The 21,582-nt window shown below is 53.7% G+C and overlaps 1 protein-coding gene across 3 annotated transcripts; it reads left to right on the top strand.

The window, feature by feature from the left end:
* Positions 1-1,594: 1,594 nt before the first annotated feature.
* SEPTIN3 (septin 3) lies at positions 1,595-21,373 on the top strand. Of its 3 annotated transcripts, none has more exons than XM_069807086.1 (10): positions 1,595-2,094; positions 9,150-9,341; positions 9,594-9,722; positions 12,364-12,445; positions 12,824-12,961; positions 13,322-13,439; positions 13,884-13,979; positions 16,029-16,128; positions 16,607-16,658; positions 17,892-21,373. In XM_069807086.1, exons 1-10 carry the CDS (start codon positions 1,755-1,757, stop codon positions 18,025-18,027), a joined length of 1,383 nt encoding a protein of 460 aa, XP_069663187.1. In that variant the 5' UTR covers positions 1,595-1,754; the 3' UTR covers positions 18,028-21,373. The 3 variants fall into 3 exon arrangements, with proteins under 3 accessions (XP_069663187.1, XP_069663185.1, XP_069663186.1); XM_069807084.1 differs by having other exon boundaries at positions 1,626-2,094; positions 16,032-16,128; XM_069807085.1 differs by lacking the exon at positions 1,595-2,094 and adding an exon at positions 3,310-3,698.
* The last annotated feature ends 209 nt before the right edge of the window (positions 21,374-21,582 follow it).

Genomic DNA, 21,582 nt, shown 5'->3' with positions numbered 1-21,582 from the left:
AGGCTGCTCTGCAATCGCACCTCCTCCAAACCCACTTTCAGCTGCTGAGTCAAAAGAGAAGAGGGAAAACCACTAGCCTGGCAAAAACAAAAGGCTGGGTCTGCCACCACCGCTCTCCACGGGGGTCCCCCCATCCCCTCCTCTGTGTCCTCCTCTGCACACTCTCCTGCCTGTTTTCACCTTCGCTCTGCCTGTGACTCGCCACAGAAACCGAGCAAAAGGAAGATGACAAACAGGTCAGGGCTGGACTAGAGAGGAACTAGTTCATCTCCTCCGGCTTAGGTTTCACACTGTTTAGTCCTGATGCAATCAGTATTAAGCCAGGTATTTTCCATGGGTATGAAGGACTTCATTGCCAACGGTGTCAAAGCCCTCCCCAGTGGAATAAAACTGTGTGACAAACAGCATGGCCAATGCTTTATTTTCCTGTTGTTCCCCCGGGAGCTGCTTCCCTCCAGCTCTGGGCAGGCAGCAAGGACCAGTCTGCAGCGAGGTTTCCTTTACAGCAGGGTAGGTCTTCATCCGCCTAGTTTCTGTGCCGGCTACGCTGCGAGGCTATCTGGCAATAATTAAGCCAAAGGCAAAAGCTGCCTGAAAATTGAGACTGTCTCTCCCCTGTGGGACCTGTGCAGCCAGAGAGACCTCAGGGGAGAGGGAAATAGTCACAGATAGTGAATTAAACCACGTAAAGCATCAGAGAAGATACTTAGTGCTGGAAATACTGCACAGCATCAGGTTGGTCTTTTCCACCTTCTCTCTCTCTGCCGTTAAAGCAGCAGAGAAGTTACACTGCCCTGAGCCTTGCCTTCCCCCAGCACTCCCCATGGCTTGCTATGGGTCACAGGACGGTGGTTCCCCTTCTGGTCCTCAGCCCTGGCCACCCGAAGGCAGGCGAGCATTGCCCCTGCCATGCTGTGGGTGCTATGGCTGCCTGGCTCCCCTTCTCTTTGTTCCCATTTGCCCACCAAACCACACGTATTCTCATCCCACCCCACCAAAACACCTTTCTCCTTTCTTCCTTGGTTATTACATTGCCCTTCAAAGGCTGTTTTATAGCAAGGAAGGTGTAGGTGGCAAGCTGACCCCCTGTAATGGATGCCCTCTTGATGCCCAAAATGCCCCAAAGTTGGCAAGAAATAATCAGAGTAATGAAGAAGCAAAAAAAAAATCAGAATAAGGGAAAGAAGCATCAACGTGAATGAACACCCGACAAGTGAACACTGACCTTCTTCAGTGGGGCATAAATCGTTGAACTGGAATCTGCCATTTGAGGAAAAAAAAAGAAGAGAGGAAGGGAAAACATTTCAAAAATTTAGCAATTTTAGTATTTTTTTTTTTTAAATCGCACCCGTTATCCTTAGGAGCAGGTGGCACTGGCCTGACCTAGTGGGTCTGCACCACTCCTCCACCTCCCACCATGGGAGCGGGGCAGGGGGACGTGGCATGGGGCTGCCGGTGGCGTGGGGCTGCCGTGGCGGAGGCCAGGAAGGCACTGGGGGCAGGAACGGCCACGGCGCCAGGCGTGGGAGCATGCCGAGCAGGCCACAAGCACCCCATTGTCCCCGGCCGGAGGCGGGCTGGCCGGCCCGGCAGGGCTGCCAGCGGGGGCTCAGGCCTGCGGACAACGGCGGCTCCGGGGACCGCTGTGCCCCGGGACGCTGCGGCCCTGGTGGCAGGGAAGGCCTGGGCCCCCCCTGGACTGCGCCGGCAACACCTGCCTCCCGCCCTCGCACCTCTGCTTCCAGCCACCCGCCATGGAGGAGGACGTCGCCCCTCACCGCAGCCGCCTGCCCACCCCAGGCGGCCCCACCGGCCCCAGCCACATCCCAGGCCCCCCACCACGGCGAGACGGCCCCCTCGGCACCCCCGCCGCCCCCACGAAGCGGAGCTGCCTCTCGGTCACCCTGCGGCGGGCTGGCGGGGGCGGAGGGGGCCCCCCCTGGGAGCGGCTGCGGGGTCCGGCTCCCATCACCCCCGTCCCCCCTCGCCCCCGGCTGACGGTGGCCGAGGGGCCCCAGCAACGTGGTGGCCCTGGTGGGGCCGAGGTCTCCCCACCGACGAAGATGGGGGTGCCCTGCACCCTGCCACGCTCCGGTGGGTCTCCGCTGCCGGGCTGGGGTGGGCGGGGGGGGAAGGCACCGAGGGGTCCCTCGGCAGTGCCATGGGGCTCGGCATGGGGCAGGGCCCGTGGGGTGACGTGGGGGAGGACAGGTGCTTCCTCCCCGGGGAGCGATTTCCCCTTCGCCCACACCGGGAGTGTGGGTGGGCGAAGGCAGGCGGGAGGTGACCCCACGCGGCAGTGAGCCTGGCACACATCTGGGAAGTGGGCAGCTGCGGGCACTGTGTCAGGAGATGTTGCGGGCGCTGGGATGCCCGTCCGTCCGTCTGTCCATCTGTCTGTTGGCAGCCAGCCTGTCCACTGCTCAGCCCAGCCTGGGTATCTGCTGACGGGGATTTCCAAATGCTCCTGTAACCCAGCACAGGTGCAGTTTCCTTTTTGCCCCCGGGTGCTGAAAAAAGAGGTCCCCAAAACCCTTGCCAAGTCTGCCAGGTGTCCCGCAGCCCGGCCCCCCCCAGGGGGCTGCTGCATGGCAGAGGGGCACATGGGGACATCCCTGAAAGGGTGCTCCCGTCGTCCCACTGAGCGGAGGGCCAGAGCAGTCCCAGATGTTCGTGCTCCAGCACGGGGGCACAGGGCTCGCAAATGTAGGAGAAGGAAGCGCAGAGGGAGGAAGGGGCGTCCGCCTCCAAAGGCCCCAGCAGCCCAGGGCATCCGCACGGCTCTCCAGGCGCGGGCATGTCCACCAGACACATGCAGGTGGGCACCGTCAGGCACATACGCCCACCGGGGTACATGGGGATGTGACCTGCGTACGCCAACATGGCGCACGGGCAGCACTTCTCCCTGTTCCCCGCATGCATGCACACACATGCACATGCACACGCATGCACACGTGTGTGTACACACACATACACACAAGGGACAGCGCTTGCGCTGCCTCTGCACCACGGGCTGACAGCCAGGAATCGCGGTGCTGGAGGAAAAAAGGTTTCTCACGCCTCCGCAAGCGGAGCTGAAGGGCAGATTGCTTTTGATGAGCCAAAGCGTTCCCAATTTCCTCCCTCTGGGAAAGCAGAAGGAGGCGTTGTGATCCCCTGAGCCCAATAAATACCTAGGGGGAAAAAGCACCCTTTCTCAGCCCCGCCGGAGCAAAGCTGCAAAGGGTTAAATATTCCCCTCCCTAAACACCCATAGATGCTGAAAACGCTGGGGAATTGGGAGGGAAAGGAGCAAGAAACGGCCTGTGCAGCGTGGGTGTGCAAGGGGGGCCCCTTCGGGACTTGGGGGGCCCATCGGTGGCAGCCCCTCCATCCCCATGGCCGTGGCCCCCTGGGCTGGCGGGGGCCCAGGATGGAGCCGGGGGAGGGTGCACGGGGGGAGATTTTGCGCGATGTTTAATATTCAGGTCACATGACGATGGCAGCAGGAGCAGCACCAGCATCCCCACTCTGCTGAAATAGCCACTGGAGAAGGAGGGGAAGGAGAGGGGGGGAGAAGAGGACACAGGGAAGAAAGAGAGAGGTAAAAGCGGAGCCTCATAGCCCACCGTGCTGTGCCAGCATCAGCCTAGAAAAGTGGGGGGAGACCCACCCCCTTGGGAGAGGATTCGGAGACAAAGGAAGCTTCATGTTCAAAGGTAGGATGCTCTGGGCTTGGCAGGGCTGGGCGATGCTGGAGGGACGCTGCTGGGGCTTTTTGTGTCGGCACCATCCGCAGAGCCCGCACACTGCCCAGCTCTGGCCACGGGGGAGGAATAACCCCAAAGGGCAGTGGGGGAAATTGGTCCTGGCTTTGTCTTCCCTCTTTTTTTTTTTTTCCTTTGGTGGCAGCAGTCAGGCATGAAGGAGAAGGAGCGGGGCTGGTTGCGGGGCTGATGGGGAGTAGCTGGCACCAGGGGCTGCTCTGAAAGAAAGATAATCCCAGCTGGTCCATGGCTGGGGAAAGCCCTCAAGCTGCTCTGCGACTGGCTTGTCCCTTGCCAGTGACAGGCAGTCGCTGCGGGGGCAGCGGGGACGTCCTCTGCCTCTCCCTGGGCATCTGCGCAGGAGCCGGCAGGCGGGCAGGGAGCCCCAGCACTGGCAGGCAGACGGGCAGGGGGACAGGCAGCTGTGGTGGCATGGGTACCTTGGTCCAGGGGTGCTCAGCATCCTCTCGCCTTGTGATACAGCCATGCCACCCAGGCGAGCCATGGAATAGGGCGAGGGCTGCACAGCCGGGGAGTGGCACCGAGGGTACGACCAGGGCTGAGTTGAGCATCTAACCCTGTGGCAGCTGGACTGAGCTGGGGATGTGCTCAACTCCTTCACCTCCAGCTCCTGCATCTCCAGAGAGGCTTCGGCACACACTGCCCTAGATTTCACTGCAGCCCCGGCAGAGCCAGGCTCCTGCCCAAGCCCTCTGCAGAGCGCTGAGGGGAAGGAAGGTTGCTGCCGGGAAGGCTGCAGCAGCCCAAAAGGCTGGGATGAGTTTCCCTGCCTCACTCAAAATGCCTGGTGATCCTCAGGCAAGCCAAAAGATCCAGTAAGAAGGATGGCTCTGTTCTGCACCCTGAGGTCAGGCGGTGCATCCGGCAGGGCTCTGCCTTTGCCTGGCACAGCTGTTAAAAATGCCCTGGGGTCATCATGGAAACTGAGGGGGGAAAGGGATTTTTCCAGTGGACAGATGCTCAGTCCAGCACCTCTGCGGATCTGAAGCAAGGAGCAGATCCTAATGCCTGCAAGCCCCAGGGAGGCTGTGCTACTGAAGCAGCTGCTTGCTTTCCTTCCTAGGAACCTGGCAGCACCTGCCGAGAGCCCGCTTCTGCCAGCCACGTTCAGGCTCCAAACCTGTCCCCCCTCCCCGTTCCATGTCTGCAGGGAGTGGGACCGTGGGTGGAAGGGGCTGGGGTGAGATGCGTGTGTGGATCGCTGCCTCCAGACGGAGCGGGACGGATGGCCTTGTGCCTCATGGGAGGAGAGCCACAGCGAGGCCATCCGTGTGTTACGTGGGGGTTAAATAGCCTTTCCTTGCTGGAAGCTAGGTTGTGGTGAGCGTCTGTTTGCAGCCCTCCCTCCCTCCTGCCACTCAGACAAAGGACGGGAAGGCAGGGGGAGGGGATGCGACTGTATCTGGGTTATGGGAACAGAGTAGATGTCAGTCCCCGCTACCTGAGCCCCTAAGGGACCTGCAGGGCCACCTCTGTCCCCAGGTAGCTGCTGCAAACATCAGAGGCAGGCAGACATGAAGGGTGTGCTGCGGTAGCGGTGCCTGCTGCTGGCCAGGTATGCCGGCCTTCCAGGGAGAGGTCTGGGGGTGGACTGGTGGGTGTCAGAAGCAGGAGCTAGCTGGGACCACTGGGACCTCTCCAGGTACCCGTTGCCCTTCTGGCCCTGCGTGCCCCAGCCCCAGATGCTGCACCTCTCCCTGCTCCAGAGCTGAGTGGAGCATCCAGAGACTATCCTCCAGCAGCCCAGCCCGGGCCACCTCCCACCGGGAACTGGGCAGCAGAGGCATCACCAGCAACTGCCCTCTTAAATGAGCTTCTCCAGGTACCCGTTGCCCTTCTGGCCCTGCGTGCCCCAGCCCCAGATGCTGCACCTCTCCCTGCTCCAGAGCTGAGTGGAGCATCCAGAGACTATCCTCCAGCAGCCCAGCCCGGGCCACCTCCCACCGGGAACTGGGCAGCAGAGGCATCACCAGCAACTGCCCTCTTAAATGAGCTTCACTTAGCACACAGAACAAAGCAGCAGGGAAAAGGGTGGCAGCACAAACGGTGGATGTAAGTGGTTAACCTTCGCTAACCCCCTATTCATTATCAGCTGTGCTGGCTGTAGCACCGTATCCTGTATTCATTACAGGGGACAGACAGCTGGAGGGGCTACGGGATGTGCCTAGGATGCATAATGCTACCCTTTGACCAGTCAGTCAGAGCGCTGCAGCATTAGCATTACTGCATGTAAAACAGAGCCGTTCCCAGGAGACCAGGTAGACACGTTTCATGTCTCAAGGTGCCTCTCATAGCTCTGGCCCTGGTTTTGCACACCCTGACCTCCCTGGCAGGCTGTTCCTAGTTGGAGTCAAGAAGTGAAAAATCGTCTGCAGAAAGCTGAGCCCTTGGGTACCTCTTTGCAAAATCGGGGCTTCCCTTCCTGAGGCTGTATGGGAAGGCACCCCACACAGAGGAAGGCAAGTGAGCAAGAGCAGAAAGGGAGGTTATCTACCCTGAGACATTGAATGTCCAAAATCAAAACGCCCAGGGCGACATCACTGATATAAAATCCAGGAAATATTTAAGGACATTTCCGGAGATCTTTTTTCCTGGTCTCAGGTGCTCAGGAGCCTGACTCTGAAATACCTGCTCCAGCCACTGCAAGCTCCTGGCTCCAGCAGCAAAGCCTGCAAAGGGATGGCCACATATTGTGACGTCCACAGCAGAGTTAGCAACATCTGCCGGCTCTGAGCAAAGTGTCCCTTGGCGAGATTGAGGGATGACTTATGAACCTCTTAGTGAGCCTTGGGGTTAGCTGCCAGCAACTTCCCTCCTTCCTCCTCCCTGTGTAAGAACAAGGAGCTGAAGGAATAACGGAGAGGGCAACAGAGTCCCTGAGGACAAGCTACTGCCCGAGCAGCAAAGCGGTTGCAGCCTGCACAGCCCAGGTCCTGCACCCACCCCATGCAGCTGCTCAGCTGGGCTTTCTTCCCACCTCGACCTGTTCCCTGTCCACCTCTGGGGCTTATTTGCCCCCATTACTGCAGTTGTCAAGTGCCTCACTGGGGCCACAGCCCCCTGCCCCATGTCCCCTCATCATTCCATGTCTCCCTCTCTCTTCTCCCTCTCTCCGGGGTAGGTGGGACCCCAGCAGGGCTGCGTGGGCTGCACACTGGTGGATGCTGCAGCAGGATGAGGGGCACGGCAGAGCCTTGTGACTATGGTACAGGTGGCATGGGGCAGCCCGGGAGAGGACAAGCGAAGGGCAGGGTGCAGGAGAGCTGGCTGGCTTGGCCCTCCGTGCTATGCCACGGAGATGGGCTTTCCTGGCTGGCAGCAGCTTTGAGAAAGCTGGAAGAAGACAACAGGAGCCGCAGGGGATGCTTTGTCAGCAGCAAAGAAAGGCACAGACTAGCTGTGACGGGTGTAAGAGTGGATTGCAGCTGAGAAACACTCGACTCGGCAGGCTGCCTCTTCCAGCAGCTGCCTGGCAGCACAAGGTATTCCAAATTGCCAGCCTGGCTCAAGCCAATGGTCCATCTTGTGCTCTGGTCCCCCCAGGGTGCTGCTCACTGCTTCAGGAGAGGATGATGATAGCTCAGAGTGCCCCTGCTCAGTGGGGAAGAGTGGGGGAGGGGGGGCATCCTCCAGCAGACCTCTCCCCTGCAGGCAAGGTGGAATGGAGGTGGTATGAGAACCTTCAGATGTTACCCACAGTGCTGTGCATAGGTGGCTGTGCTACCATCCTCTCACACAGAGGGAAGATTCCTTCTCCCAGTTTAACATAAAAGACTTCCCACATGGTGTAAAAGGAGCTGGGTGGGGGCACCCTTCTCCCTGCCAAGGCTGGCCCTTCTGCAAGGTCTGGCCTCAGCACATGATGGTGGGATATTAAAGCTTATATAAAATGTAAAATCTTCACTGTGTAGAGCAGCCCTTGTGTCTGCACAGGAGCTTTGATGTGAGAATGTTAGGAAGGGTCACCAGCCAGCCATGCAGCCTGTTGCAGCCTAAGCCTGTCCTTGAACAAAATCTCTCTGACCTCTCCCCAATCCCGGTCTCTGCCTGGCCTGGTTGAGCTGTCATGGGGACCCCAGACTGGTGCTATCAGTGTCCCCAGCCTGGTAACCTCTGAGTCGTCTTCATCTCCAAGAGGCATGTGTCACCCACCAAATGGCAGTCGCCTGCCTGGCCGTTCACGTCCTCCTCTGCAGCCAGCAGGTTCTGCTAAGAGGAGTGAAAAACTCTGCCGAAATGATGGAAAGGGGTAATTTAGTGTGAGATGCTTGAACTGAAGTGGCATCCAAAATAAGTGGAGTGCTTACCAAGCAAGAACACAATGCCCCTGTCCTGGAAAAATAACCATCTAATGAGACAAAGCATGGGGAAGTCAAGTAATCAGAGTGGGAGAGGCTCTAGCTTGCAGCTGGTTTGTATATGAAAGGTATTAATTCCCATCCCTTTCATCTTCCTTTCTAGACTCATCCCTCATGCCTCCCTCCCCCACCAATTACAGCTTTTCTTCTGTGCCCTGTCCTCTCCCAAGCTCCAGCTTCCTCCCAGGGGGTGGGAGCTGCTCACTAATGAGACAAGAGACAGAGATAAATGGATGGGCCTGCCCCAAGCAATGCGTGCCATCAACCAAAAAAGAGTCAGAGAGGCCAGAAAGCCCGCAGGGCCTTTCTTTTTGCCCGTTTTTTTTACATGGAAGAAGTGAAGAGGGGGAGGTGAGGAGGGAAACATGCAGATGATTAGTTTATTGATCACGATGATTGGTTTCTTGAGCATGACAAAAACCATCGATCTATAGGCAGGAGGCAAGCGCAGAGGTTTTGGCCATGCTTTGCACTTCCACCACTGAGAAACTCACCTTGCACAGCGTGGCCAGTAACGCAGCCGCCCCTGGCAAGGGCCAAGCTTGCAAGTCCTCACAGTAAATCCCAAACTGTTTCAATGCTGGGACTTGACACATGATAATTTTTGCAATGTGTTCCATCGCAAATTTCATGCTAAACTTGGAGGGGCAAAACACTGGTGATCCTGCTGCGAACTGGGAGGCAAAACCAAGGAGACACACACAGAGCTTTGGGCACCCTATTAGGAGCCCAGCCAGCTTCACTGGGTCTGCTCCTGCTGTTTGAAGGTAGCCGTCAATACACTGCATGCTCAGTGAACCCCACTTCTGCACATCCTCATCTGGAGTGATACACAGAAGAGTGTGCTGGAAACTCAAGTAGATGTTCCTCCATGAAGAGCCTTACTGCTAAAATCTTGCCATTCAGTCATCCTCAGTAGCCCTTGAAATGGATGCTCAAAGTTGCCTTTAGTCCCTCTGACAAGTCAGAAGAGAGGTCCTTGTTACAGTTCGATGATGATTTTTCAATCTTTCTCCCCATGCAGGGCCAGTGGACAGCAAAAACGAAGCAGCCATGTCCGAGCTGGTCCCAGAGCCGCGACAAAAACCAGTCGTGCCGATGAAACCCATGGGCATTAACGCCAACTTGCTGGGCTACATTGGTATTGACACCATCATTGAGCAGATGCGCAAGAAAACCATGAAGACAGGTTTTGACTTCAACATCATGGTTGTAGGTAGGCAGGGACCAGCTGAGGTACTGGGAACCATGGCGAGGGACTGCCCTCTGAGGCCAGGTGGGAGAGAGAGCCCTGCAGGGAGGGCATGAGGGAGTGGACAGTGCTTGCTCTGGGGGAAAGGAGAGCCTGCACAAGGCAAGGAGACACCTACAGCCCCTTCCCCTGCCAGCCTGGCTCCATCCCCTGGGCCTGCTGTCATCATCACCGGGCTGTGGCAGATGCCATGAGCTTCCTCTTTGCAATCCTCAGGTCAGAGTGGACTGGGAAAGTCAACGCTGGTGAACACTCTCTTCAAATCCCAGGTGAGCCGCAAATCTTCAGGCTGGAACCGGGAGGAGAAGATCCCCAAGACAGTGGAGATCAAAGCCATCGGGCATGGTAAGAGCCAGGCTGCTGGGGTGGAGGCAATACTGATGCTTCAGCACAGTCCTGCAGAAGACCCCAGTAGTCTAGGCCAACAGTTCTTTGGTATTAGGCAGCCCTTTCTCCATGGAAAGCTAAAGGACAAGTGCCAGTTTCAGCTGGCCTCAGACCCAGCCAAGGCTTTTCTTAAACAGCAATGCCACTGATGCCACAGCCAAAAGCGAGGGGTAGAAAAAGAGTTAAAGATATTTCTTCTGCCAAGACATTAGTCTGCTGTGATGGGTTGACCCTGGCTGGACGCCAGGTGCCCACCAAAGCCGTTCTATCACTCCCCCATCCTCAGCTGGACAGGGGAGAGAAAAATATAACAAAAAACTTGCGGGTCGAGATAAGGACAGGAGAGATCATTCACTAATTACCATCACGGGCGAAACAGACTCAGCTTAGGGAAAATTAGCTCAATTTATTACAAATCAGCCAGAGTAAGGTAAATGAGAAATAAAACGAAATCTCAGAACACCTTCCCTCCACCCCTCCCTTCTTCCCGGGCACAACTTCACTCCCGGATTTCTCCACCAAGCCCCCCCAGCGGCACAAGGGGGACAGGGATGGGGTTTACGGTCATCACATGTTATTTTCTGCCGCTTCACCTCCTCAGGGCGAGGGCTCATCACACTCTTCCCCTGCTCCAGCGTGGGCTCCCACCCACGGGAGACAGTCCTCCACGAACTTTCTCCAACGTGGGCCATTCCCATGGGCTGCAGTTCTTCACGAACTGCTCCAGCATGGGTCCTTTCCACGGTGTGCAGTCCTTCAGGAGCACACTGCTCCAGCGTGGGTCCCCCACGGGGTCACAAGTCCTGCCAGAAACCCTGCTCCGTGGGCTCCTCTCTCCACAGATCCGCAGGTCCTGCCAGGAACCTGCTCCAGCGCAGGGTTCCCACGGGGTCACAGCCTCCTTCGGGAACCCACCTGCTCCGGCATGGGGTCCTCCACGGGCTGCAGGTGGATATCTGCCCCACCGTGGACCTCCCTGGACTGCAGGGGGACAGCCTGCCTCACCAGGGTCTTCACCACGGGCTGCAGGGGAATCTTTGCTCCGGCGCCTAGAGCATCTCCTCCCCCTCCTTCTTCACTGACCTTGGTGTCCGCAGGCTTGTTTCTCTTACATGTTCTCACTCCTCTCTCCGGTGGCTATTTTCTCCCCGTCCCAACTTTTTTTTCCTTCTTAAAAATGTTATCACAGAGGCGTTACCACTATCACTGATTGGCTCGGCCTTGGCCAGCGGCGGGTCCGTCTTAGAGCCGGCTGGTATGGGCTCGCTCTCTCTCGAACACAGGGGAAGCTTCCAGCAGCTTCTTACAGGAGCCACCCCTGTAACCCCCCCCGCTACCAAAACCTTGCCACATAAAACCAATACATTCCACCCCTCGCCTCTGTGTATCACATTTTTAAGAAATATCATTAAAATCTACATTCATCACACAAAATCTTCACTCACATTAACAAAAAGAATTCCCCACACCAAAATCAAAATAATATCATCACAAAACCGATAAAAAGTGGACAATTTACACACATCTGCGTGTGTGGATGAAGCCTTGCTGTAAGTTGTTCCCACCTGCAGACACTTAATAGTCTATACAAATTGCATTGGTGGGTCCCATCCAAGCCTGGTAGAGCACATCTTCTGATGGCAAAGCATCAGCACAGCTTCTACAGTGCTGCAGAGTAATGAGCATCATCTCAGATTCAGGCTGATGCTGTCGTGGTGTAAGCCCAGCCAGCAACTAAGCACCACACAGCCACTTGCTCACTTCCCCCCCCACCCAGTGGGGTAGTGGAGAGAATCAGGAAAAAAAGTGAAAGAGTTTAATAGGACAGAAAGGAAGAAAATAATAATGATAATGATAATGATAACGATAACGATAATGATAATGATAATAATAATGATAAAAGAATTGGAATATACAAAACAGGTGATGCACAATGCAATTGCTCACCACTCGCTGACCAATGCTTAGTTAGTTCCCAAGCAGCGATCCACCCCCTGCCCAGGCCAACTCTCCCCAGTTTATATACTAGGCATGATGTCACATGGTATGGAATATCCCTTTGGCCAGTTTGGGTCAGCTGTCCTGGCTGTGTCCCCTCCCACCTTCTTGTGCCCCTCCAGCCTTCTTGCTGGCTGGGCATGAGAAGCTGAGAAATCCTTGACTTAGTATAAACACTACTTAGCGACAACTGAAAACATCAGTGCGTTATCAACATTCTTCTCATACTGAATCCAAGACATTACACTATACCAGCTACTAGAAAGAAAATTATCCCAGCCAAAACCAAGACAGATGCATTGGAGGGGAGGACAAGACGTGTAAGGTAGGTACTACCTTTTGGGCCACAGACTGAGCACAAATCCTTTTTCCTGTGTCAGAGTGGTTTAAGGTGACTTTAGTGCAGAGGCTACCAAAAATTGGGGTCAGATATGCAAGTGAGGGTCATGACTGTTGAGGCATGACCCAGCCTGGCCTGGCCGTGCTTGCTGGGCAGGGATGAGGGCAAAGCACTTTTGTTCCCTTGTAGGGCACAGAGACATGTTTCATGATAGGGCAGGTCCCCAGGGAGGTGTATGATTGTTTGCAATTTCTTCCTCAGTCATTGAAGAAGGTGGTGTCAAAATGAAGCTGACAGTGATTGACACACCGGGATTTGGGGACCAGATCAACAACGAGAACTGGTGAGTTTTACATGGTCAAGGTCTTGTGTCCCAGAAAGGGCTGGAGTTAAGATTGTATATGGAGTGACTCTCATCTGTTTGGCCTGGAAAGCATCTGGGATCCTATTGCACTCAGGGGGCTGGTGATGGGGATGTGGAATTGTGAACACCATGGGTCTGTGTGCATGCTCAGAGGTATGCACACATTACAGAGCGAGTGCCTATTTCTGTGCCCAGTTACAGAGACTCTTGAACATCTCTGCTGATGGTGAGATGCTTGTGGTGGAGTTTTTTTATGCCTGAGCCTGCTTTGCTGCTGTCAGAGCCGGGAACACTGTAGGCAGGAACATGAGGAGATTTGTACCTCTCTGTTTATCTCTCTTTCTTCCACCTTAACAGCTGGGAGCCTATTGAGAAATATATCAATGAGCAATATGAAAAATTTTTGAAAGAGGAGGTGAATATTGCAAGGAAGAAACGAATTCCAGACACGCGAGTGCACTGCTGCCTCTACTTCATCTCCCCCACGGGCCACTCGTACGTACACAGTCCCTCGTCCTTCCTCAAGCCCTTGGTGCCTCTCTGCCAGATACATACCCTGCACTGCTCCATCTCAGCCACAGACCCAAGGGTCCTGCCTGCGGGGCAGGCCACTGTTTAGCTTAACTTCGGGTGCTGCAGGGCTTGAAAGAGTCTAGGATAACACAGGCAGGAGAATTGCCACTGTGTTTTTTGGGAGAGGGCAGGATGGACGGGAAGGAGATGAGACCGTGGTGGCAGCAAGCAGGGTATGTACAAGGGAGGTTTCATTGATGCTCTGATGCTGGCAGAGTCACTAGGATGAAAGGCGAGGCGGGTAAAGTGACCCCTTCCATGTTGTTCCCTCTTGGGCTGCAGCCTGCGGCCTTTGGACCTGGAGTTCATGAAACATCTCAGCAAAGTAGTGAACATCATCCCGGTTATTGCCAAGGCTGACACCATGACCTTGGAGGAGAAGACCGAATTCAAACAAAGAGTAAGTATCTCCTCTCTTGAATGGGATCCTTCCCTGACCCAGCTTGGAGGTGGGAGAAATGAGCAGTATCCTTCTTCCTGGGATTGCAGCACAGTCCCCAGGGCATGCACAGAGTCCAGCACTGGGTTGATGGGTAAGTCCTGAAGATGCAGTTGTTTATGGCTCTGAGGGCATCTGTTAGAGGGGGAAGAAACACATGTATCCCTGTGACATCTCGTGATATGATCTATCACGGGAACTGCAGGGCCAGACAAGTAACTGGGGTTGGGGAAAAAGACTCATCATAGCTGCTGTGTGTCCTCACTTCGCTGCACACTTCCCTGGGGATAATCCCTCCAGCCCCTGCCTGCTGGAAAGATGTCCCAGATGTGTTTGCCCAGCCATCCTGCCTGTCTGCCCTTCAGGTTTGTGTTGCTTTGTGCTCCAAAATGTCTCTCTGCCCAGGTGCGCAAAGAGCTAGAAGTAAATGGGATCGAGTTTTACCCACAGAAAGAATTCGATGAGGACTTGGAGGATAAAACAGAGAATGACAAAATCAGGGTAGGAAACATTTTATTGTGGGAGGGGAAGGAGGGATGAGGGCTGGTCATATTTAATGAGTGTAAAACAGACATGTGTCACTAGAAGGTTTTAAGTGCTTCATGGTCCCTGAATGAAAGACGCAATGGAGTAAGGGATGGTCATTCCTCCTTCCCAGCTTAATTTGTCCTTGTCATTACTACAGGGTGCTATGAAGGCTGAGTGAGGAAGGACTATGTTTCACCTCCTCTTGCTGAATGTTCTGTTTGGCCTCCATTAAGAACCAAGGGGTCCTGGTGTGTGGCTGATGTCCAGCCTCTGTCCCAAACAACTGCCCAATGAGCCCTCTCACCTGCTGACCAAACTTGACCTGAAAAGCAGTCCTGTTCTTTGCTCCCCCATCCCCTGTGAGAAGGCTTGTCCCATCCTTCCCTCCTCAGAGCGTTAGAAACCCACTCCCAATTTCCAGCCTGTGTTTGTTCATGGCCAGGTTGTACCCAGGGTTATATTTGTGTTCTTGTGCCAACACTGACTCAAGCAGTTCTCCTACCTAGTGGTCCCCTCCACCACTCGAGGCATTTATAGAGAACAATGTTATCCTTTGCCAACCTTCTGGTCAGCTAAAGGAGGCAGACTCCTTTGGATGGGCTTCCCATTCCTCAGAAGTCCATGCTCCTAGTCACTTTTTTCTGTGCCTGCTCTGGTTTGATTTGATTTTCTAGCACTGGTGCTGGTACCCCATGCTCCCCTGTCTCTTCTGAGATCTGAACTGCTAAGCCCATGGACCACATGTACTTTTTAAACAATTACATCACACTGGTGGCTCATGGTCATCTTGTGACTGACTAGCACGTGGGGTCCTTGCACTCCTTCAGTTGCTGCTTGTTCATGAGCTCTGAAGTCGTAACAGAAATTCTTGATGTTATTCCCTAAATGCTGCTCTTTGTGCCTCAGACTTGCATCTTCCTGGATAAAAACCCAGTCTGCCTTTGTAGTGACACCACCTCTTGGCCTTGTGATGCTAGTGCATTTAATTATCCCACTCATCATTTTTGTGGCTAGGCCATTAATAGATTGACCTCCATGGCAGTCCTCAAGAAACTCCAGGAGTCTTGCATTGCAGCCTGACACTTGCCCTTTCAACTCCCGCAGCTGTCACAGCCCCAACAGAAGTTCCCACTTTCCCCATCTTAATTAATCATTTCCCATTTGGCAATACCTCACACATTCTGGAGAAGACTAGATGGGTTTTGCTTCTTCTCCAAAGTGTTTCTGGTTTTGAGGAGGGCACCACATTTTGTTCTGCACTTCAGCATCATTGCCCTAGGTTTGGATAGTCTCACACGTAAGAAATAAACCGCTTTTTAACCTCCATTCCTGTGGTAATTGCAGTCCTTTCCCAGGCCCAGGGCCATCTATAAAGCAGAGTAAATCTAGGAACATTTGCACAACCTTATGGATAGCAGGATCTCCTGCACCCTGTGCTCTGGAAATGGATGGTTTCTCCCTGTGCCTAGAGATAACTGGGTCCCCAATAGCCTCACTTACTGTCTCACTTCCCAGGAAATCTGCACCCCTACCCCATTTCTGGCCTTCCTCAGTACAACCATTTCAGCCATTAAACTTGTTGAATGTTCCTATGTCTTGTTAGGGAGGATTATTTTAAGTCCTCTCCTTCTGGTGAAGAACTACAAACTTGGTGAGAAATATTCACCACAGACCCTCTCGTGGTTACACCAGGGTGCTTCTTCTCCAGTCATCCCTCTCTTCAGAAACACTGGAGATGGGTGCAGAAAAGCTCTGCCCCCTGCTCCAGAGCCCTTGGCACTGCTGCAAGCTACCCACTAAGCTCGGCGGGTGCAAGGACACCTGTAAAGCAAGGGCCCAAAATGCTAGGGATAACATTGATGGGTGAAGAGGAGAGCCAGTGAAATGTTGCTCTGGAGAACCTCTTCCCATGGAGAAAGCCTTGTATTTGGTGAGCTGAGAGGAGGAAAGGTGGGTGGGGAACAGTGATGGTGCTGCTCTCTGGAATGGGTTCAATAGGTCTCTCCACATGTCTCTCCCCAGCAGGAAAGCATGCCCTTCGCAGTAGTGGGCAGCGACAAGGAGTACCAAGTGAATGGCAAAAGAGTCCTGGGCAGGAAAACACCTTGGGGAATCATTGAAGGTAAAAAAACCCTTGCTTCTGGGAGATGAAAGTATCTCTGCAGGCCCCAGTAATAGACAAAGGTCCAGATAACATGTCCCATGGCTACCTTCCCAGCCCTTTTGCAATAAACTTTTTAAACCAAGCAAGAGGAGGATTCTCAAATCACTCTGCTGGGAAGGAACTGCCATGGCCAAGGCGGCACCACTACCGCCAACTGGCAGAAGCTGGAGCCACTCCGAACACCATAGTGTGTGAAGCTGAGCTCCTGAGGTTGCATTGGTTTTCAAATGAAAATTCACATGTGACTGCTCAGCACCAATTAGCATGTCTCCTCGATGCCTGACAGTGTGGCATTCAGACAACTGTCTGTCCTTTCTGAAGCACACAGGCTCTGCCCACCTGGAACCTGCCCCATGGGGATGACCTTCCCATGCTCTGTAACCACAAATAGGTTGTTGAAAAAATAAAATGTAACAATTGCTTGCTTTCTTTTCAGTGGAAAACCTCACTCACTGTGAATTTGCCCTACTTCGAGATTTTGTCATCAGGTAAGGCCATGGTCACGCACCAGTCTGCTCTTGAGGAGCAGGGAGTCTTCCTGAGACCCTCTTATAGTGAAAAAGCCTCAATGGAAAGGAAAATAAAGTACATTTCTGGCAGTGAAAGCTTATGGGGGCGTAGGGTTGGATTGAGTTAAGTGGTAGATACTCTAGGGCCTCTCTTAGTGACATGACCACTATGTCAAGTAGGTGCTAGTTTTCATGTACTACCACTCCCCTTATATCCCATTAAGGATATTAGGTTGCAACAACTTCTATTTGTGGCTGACAACAGGTCTGGGCTGGAGTCAATGAGAAAGAGGCCACTACCACATCCTAGAGCATGTGTCCTACTAGGTTCCAGATGTGCTGGAACATACGACCTGGAAGTGAAAAGCTCCATATTTCATTCAGCTTTCATTGTCCTGTCTTATTTCTGCTCTGTTTCATGAAGTTGTCTCAGCACAAGTGATATCTGCCCCAAATTCTGTAGAACAGTGTAGATCCAGGGTCACCTCTGTTCCCTATTAATACAATAAGGTTTTAAAAAACCACCAAAAATAAGAAAATAAGGGAAACACTTCAAAGCCAGAGCCCTGTGGCTCATTCCACCTGTGGGTATGGTGGTGTTGATACACTTGGCCAGGTACAATGCTTTGACATCATCCTACTGCCCTCTTTCTGTTCTGCAATACCTTCTGCAGCAGACATGCCTTCCTTAAGTCTTCCAGTAAAAACATCCTAACCAAGTCAACATCACAAAGCATACAGCAATCCAAGCCCACAGGCTTTCTATGGAGGTTAGGGACAATGCTCACAGCAGTGTTATGCAGGTTATGGTCTGCACTGGACCTGATACACCCTCCTGGTGCTTCCTTGTCTCACCACCACTTCAGATCAGATAAGCCCATGTCTGCTCTGACAGACCAGGACAGCCAGGAGCTGCCCCACTGGCATGGGTGTGAGAAGGGCAGGACACCGGCAAGCACAGCCAGGGATTTCAGCCCATATCCTGCATCCTGCATATGTGTTCTTAAATGCTGATGCTCCAGCTCTCCATTGTGTATGATAGCACCCATGCCATCCATGCAGAAAGAGGGGTATGTTCATTAGCCAGACTGACTGAAGAAATCTTCCATTTATCTCAGGGAATAAGATGATCATTAGAAGATTAATACTGACTGTGCTGATATTGGTTATCATATCCTCTTTCCAACCCCATCTTCACTTTGCCCCCTGCAGGACCCACCTTCAGGACCTAAAAGAAGTGACCCACAACATCCACTATGAGACCTACAGGGCCAAGCGGCTGAATGACAACGGAGGGCTGCCCCCCATGACTGTTGAGACAGAGGAAAACCACGAAAGTAACCTGTGAATGACCCACCCCCCACTGTCACCCAGTGTCTCTGGATACGACAACCCATGCCTGCTACCCTTGACTCCACCTTGGGCCTGTCTCTGAAGCATGTGGCGCATCCTCCCTGTGCATGAGAGGATGCGAGTGTGAGTGCCTGTGTGTATGAGTGTGCCTGCCTTTGTGCCAGAGAGGGACCAAAGGCGTCACCCCTGTCCTTCCCAGAATGTCTTCATTCTCCGTTTGTTTTTTGCACAGCGGACTGTCTGTCACCTTCCTTTCTCTTGTTTCTGTGTCTCAGCTGTGTGTGTTGCCTGGGGGAAATAGGGATGGGGGGGAAGGATTTCTGGGGGCAGGAGGGCTTCAGAAGTGGGAGGTGTGGGGCATGCTGTGGTCCTGTTTTTATCACTTGGAGACATGGCAAGAAGAGACTCCAGGAGAGATGGTGGAGTCAGTGCACACAGTGTCTTCAAGTGATGGCAGCAGAGATTTCTTTTGGGTCTTCGGTGGGTGGGAAGGCAGCTGGTTGGTCTGAGAGCATGGTGGCCCAGCATTTTATCCCCATTTCTTGCTGTGGCTTCCCCAGGGGAAATGGCAGCTTGGAAGTGGATAGATGGGAGAAGTGACAGACTGACATGTTTTGCGGTTCAGTGGAAGTGACCGGTGCGAGGAGACAGAATTAGTTCTTGGGCTGTAGCATCAAAGTACTTGGAGAAAATAGCCATATTTTCCAAAAGAAGCAAAACCCAGAGGAAAAGAACGTGTTCCTGCTGCAGAGGGTGCATTTGCCTTGCCCAGCGCCAAGATCAAAAGCCATGCTTGTGTCACAGGCTTTTGATCCTGTGCAGATCAGACCAAGCTGTCCTGAGGTCACCCCACCTCATCCCCCATTGCAGGGGTCTCTCTCCACCAGCACTGGGCAGGTCCCGGCTGAACCTTTCCCCTACAGCACGGCCCCTCTGCTGTGGGAGCACAGGGAAGACGGTGCCACGGGGGTTCCCTGCCAGGAGCTCCCCCAGGGACAGCCCTGCTTGGCACAGGGCCTTCAGGATCTTGGAGGAGTGCAAAGAGCTGTAGATTGAGAAGCACTGGGCCAGGGTGTCTCCCTGGGTCTCTGCTGGTGGTGGGAACACAAGAGATACCTCCTCCTCACTGACGTGGCCGCATTTGCTACTCTGGCACTCTCAGCTTGTGCTGCTCCTCCACCATCCTACTGCCCTCCCAGCTTCCATGTCTTCCTCTCCTGTGCTTTTGCCCTCATTCCCTTTTAGCCCTCCATAGCTTGCTTGCTTGCTTCCTTCCTTCCTTGCTTCCTTCATATCAGTTTCTCTGCTCTTGACCCTTTCTGTCTCTCCATTTCTCCGAGTACTTGAATCTTCCTCTTCTCCAGGCTGTTTCCTCCCTCTCCCTCGCTCTCACACCTCCTCATCAATGTGATTTTGTGTCCTGTTGAGAAGCTGTCATTTTACCTTCCCCTGGAGGGGATGGCCAGTGAAGGTAAAGACCCAGGAGCAGAAAGAGGCACAGCTTTACTGAAGACTATATATGCTCCTGTCTAGCCAGTGTCAGCTCTTTTCTGGATGTCCCTGAGCCAGGTGAAAAGCATCAGGGTTGGCTGGGCAGAAGGGAGGAGGGGAGAAAATCACAATGTCCCAAGTTTGGCAGTCTCTGCCTGTGCCCTAGCATGTCACACAGTTGGCAGGGGCTGTCACCTCCAGGAGAATAGCCAATTGCATTTAAAACGCATGTGCAAAATACCACAGCACAGGACAGTAGTGCTGCAAGTCAGAGGAAGTGCAGTGGGTTTGGGATGGGGGTTGGAAAGGCTGGCACAGGAGGGAGGAAGAGGTTCCAGCAAGGGAAGAGCAGAGGAGGACTCAAGCCAAGCCTGAGGTTGGTTGACAGAGCTGTACAGGGGACAGGGTTGGGAAGAGAGTGCTCCAACCCTTAGCAAAACTGTCTAAGAGTGTATGTCCATCCTGTGGCTTTCTCTGGTGCTGTCACTGCGAAGCAAAGGTCTCTTCACTCTTGCTCCCACCTGCCCATATGAATCAGCCATTCTCAGCACCACTAGGATGTGAGGACCATACCGGCCCTTCACAGTCCTTTCACCACCCACGTTCACAGCTCCCGGTGTTCCTGTATGCAGTGTGTGCGCACAGCCTTGCACCCGCCTTCCCACCTGCACCAGGCCTCCGCCCCTCACAGAACAAAAGCCTCATCATGGGTGCCAGCAGCCATACCATGGACCCTGCAGAAACCATCCTGCTATGCTGCTCCCATCCTGCCACCCACACTGGCCATCCACAGCCCAACACGGGGTCAAAGCCTCCTCCCAGCTTGTCTCCACCAGCCAGCCAGGCATGGAGGTGTCCCCAGCATCACTGGCTGCCAGAAGCATCTTCTCAGCCTACTCTGCTGCAGCTGCTCCTGCCTCTACATAACGTTTTAAACCCAGTGCAATAGGAAAGACCCCCCCAGGGCTCCTCCTCTTCACTGCACTGAAGCATGAAGCCATGCTCCGTCATCTTTAGTGGGGGCGTGCAGAGGTGTTCCCCACACTTGCTTTCTCACACAGCTCTTTGGTGGCCATGCAACTGCTCTAGAGGAACTCTCTTGCCACTGGGCTGCAGTACGGTCACTTCTATGACTTTTGGGCCCAAGTGTTACAGCAGAGAGCCAACACTGCCCTGCTTAATGAAGGCAAAGCAGACCCCACGCAACAGAAGAGAGATTTTCTTTTGCCTGTAACGTGGATTGCGAGGGTGACGCTGTGTGTTTTGCCCCACAGGTTTAGTAGTTTTTGTCTGTAGTAAGATGGCTTTTAAGCTCTGCTCTGTAATTTCCTGTTGGATCATGGACTACTTCTAAAGGATCCATAAAAGCTCCCTGAGAACAGCAAGCTCAGGTAATCCTCACTGCCATCTGCTCATGAAAATATCCTACCGGTATCTGCCTATCTACCAGAAAGTCTGCAAATGGCAAATATAAAAAATTTCCCGTGTTGTGCGACAGCAGGAGATACTGTTGGGAAAAAGCCTGCCAATGGATAAGCTGGGAAAAGCCTGAATGGATCCTAGCTCTCACGTGCCACCAGCCGAGTCCCAGGATGACCACGGCAAGTCAGATGTTCCCCCCCCCCGATACATCACCTGAATGATATCGTAAGGGGGTAGAGTCTAACTTTACACAGGAGGTACCCACTCAGTGCATTCAGAGACTCACAAACTCTTCCCAACATAAGCCATTCACCAGAAAAATTTTGCAATGCACGGTAAATCCCAAAGGTCTTTTTTTACACTGGACAAATTCCATTTAGGCTAAGACTGTAGCAAACATCACAGCAGGCGCGGTTACGCTGTGAGCAGAGAGAGCAAGAGCAAGCGGCACTACATGTTGGCACCAGTGTTTGTGGTTAGTTGTGAGGACGCGTTAATTACGGTTCACTGCGGTTCATAAGCAGGTGTCTCGGGGGAAAGGCTGCCTCAGCCGTGCTACCAGCACCTTCCCCGCCCCAGCAGAGGTCTCGGGAAGCAGCGCTGCGAGGGTTAGGCGGACAGAGGTCGGCAAACATCG

The sequence above is a fragment of the Haliaeetus albicilla genome, chromosome 19, assembly GCF_947461875.1.
Source record: "Haliaeetus albicilla chromosome 19, bHalAlb1.1, whole genome shotgun sequence".
Lineage (NCBI taxonomy): Eukaryota > Metazoa > Chordata > Aves > Accipitriformes > Accipitridae > Haliaeetus > Haliaeetus albicilla.
The sequence above is the reverse complement of the archived record's forward strand: the minus strand, read 5'-3'. Positions and strand labels throughout refer to the sequence as shown.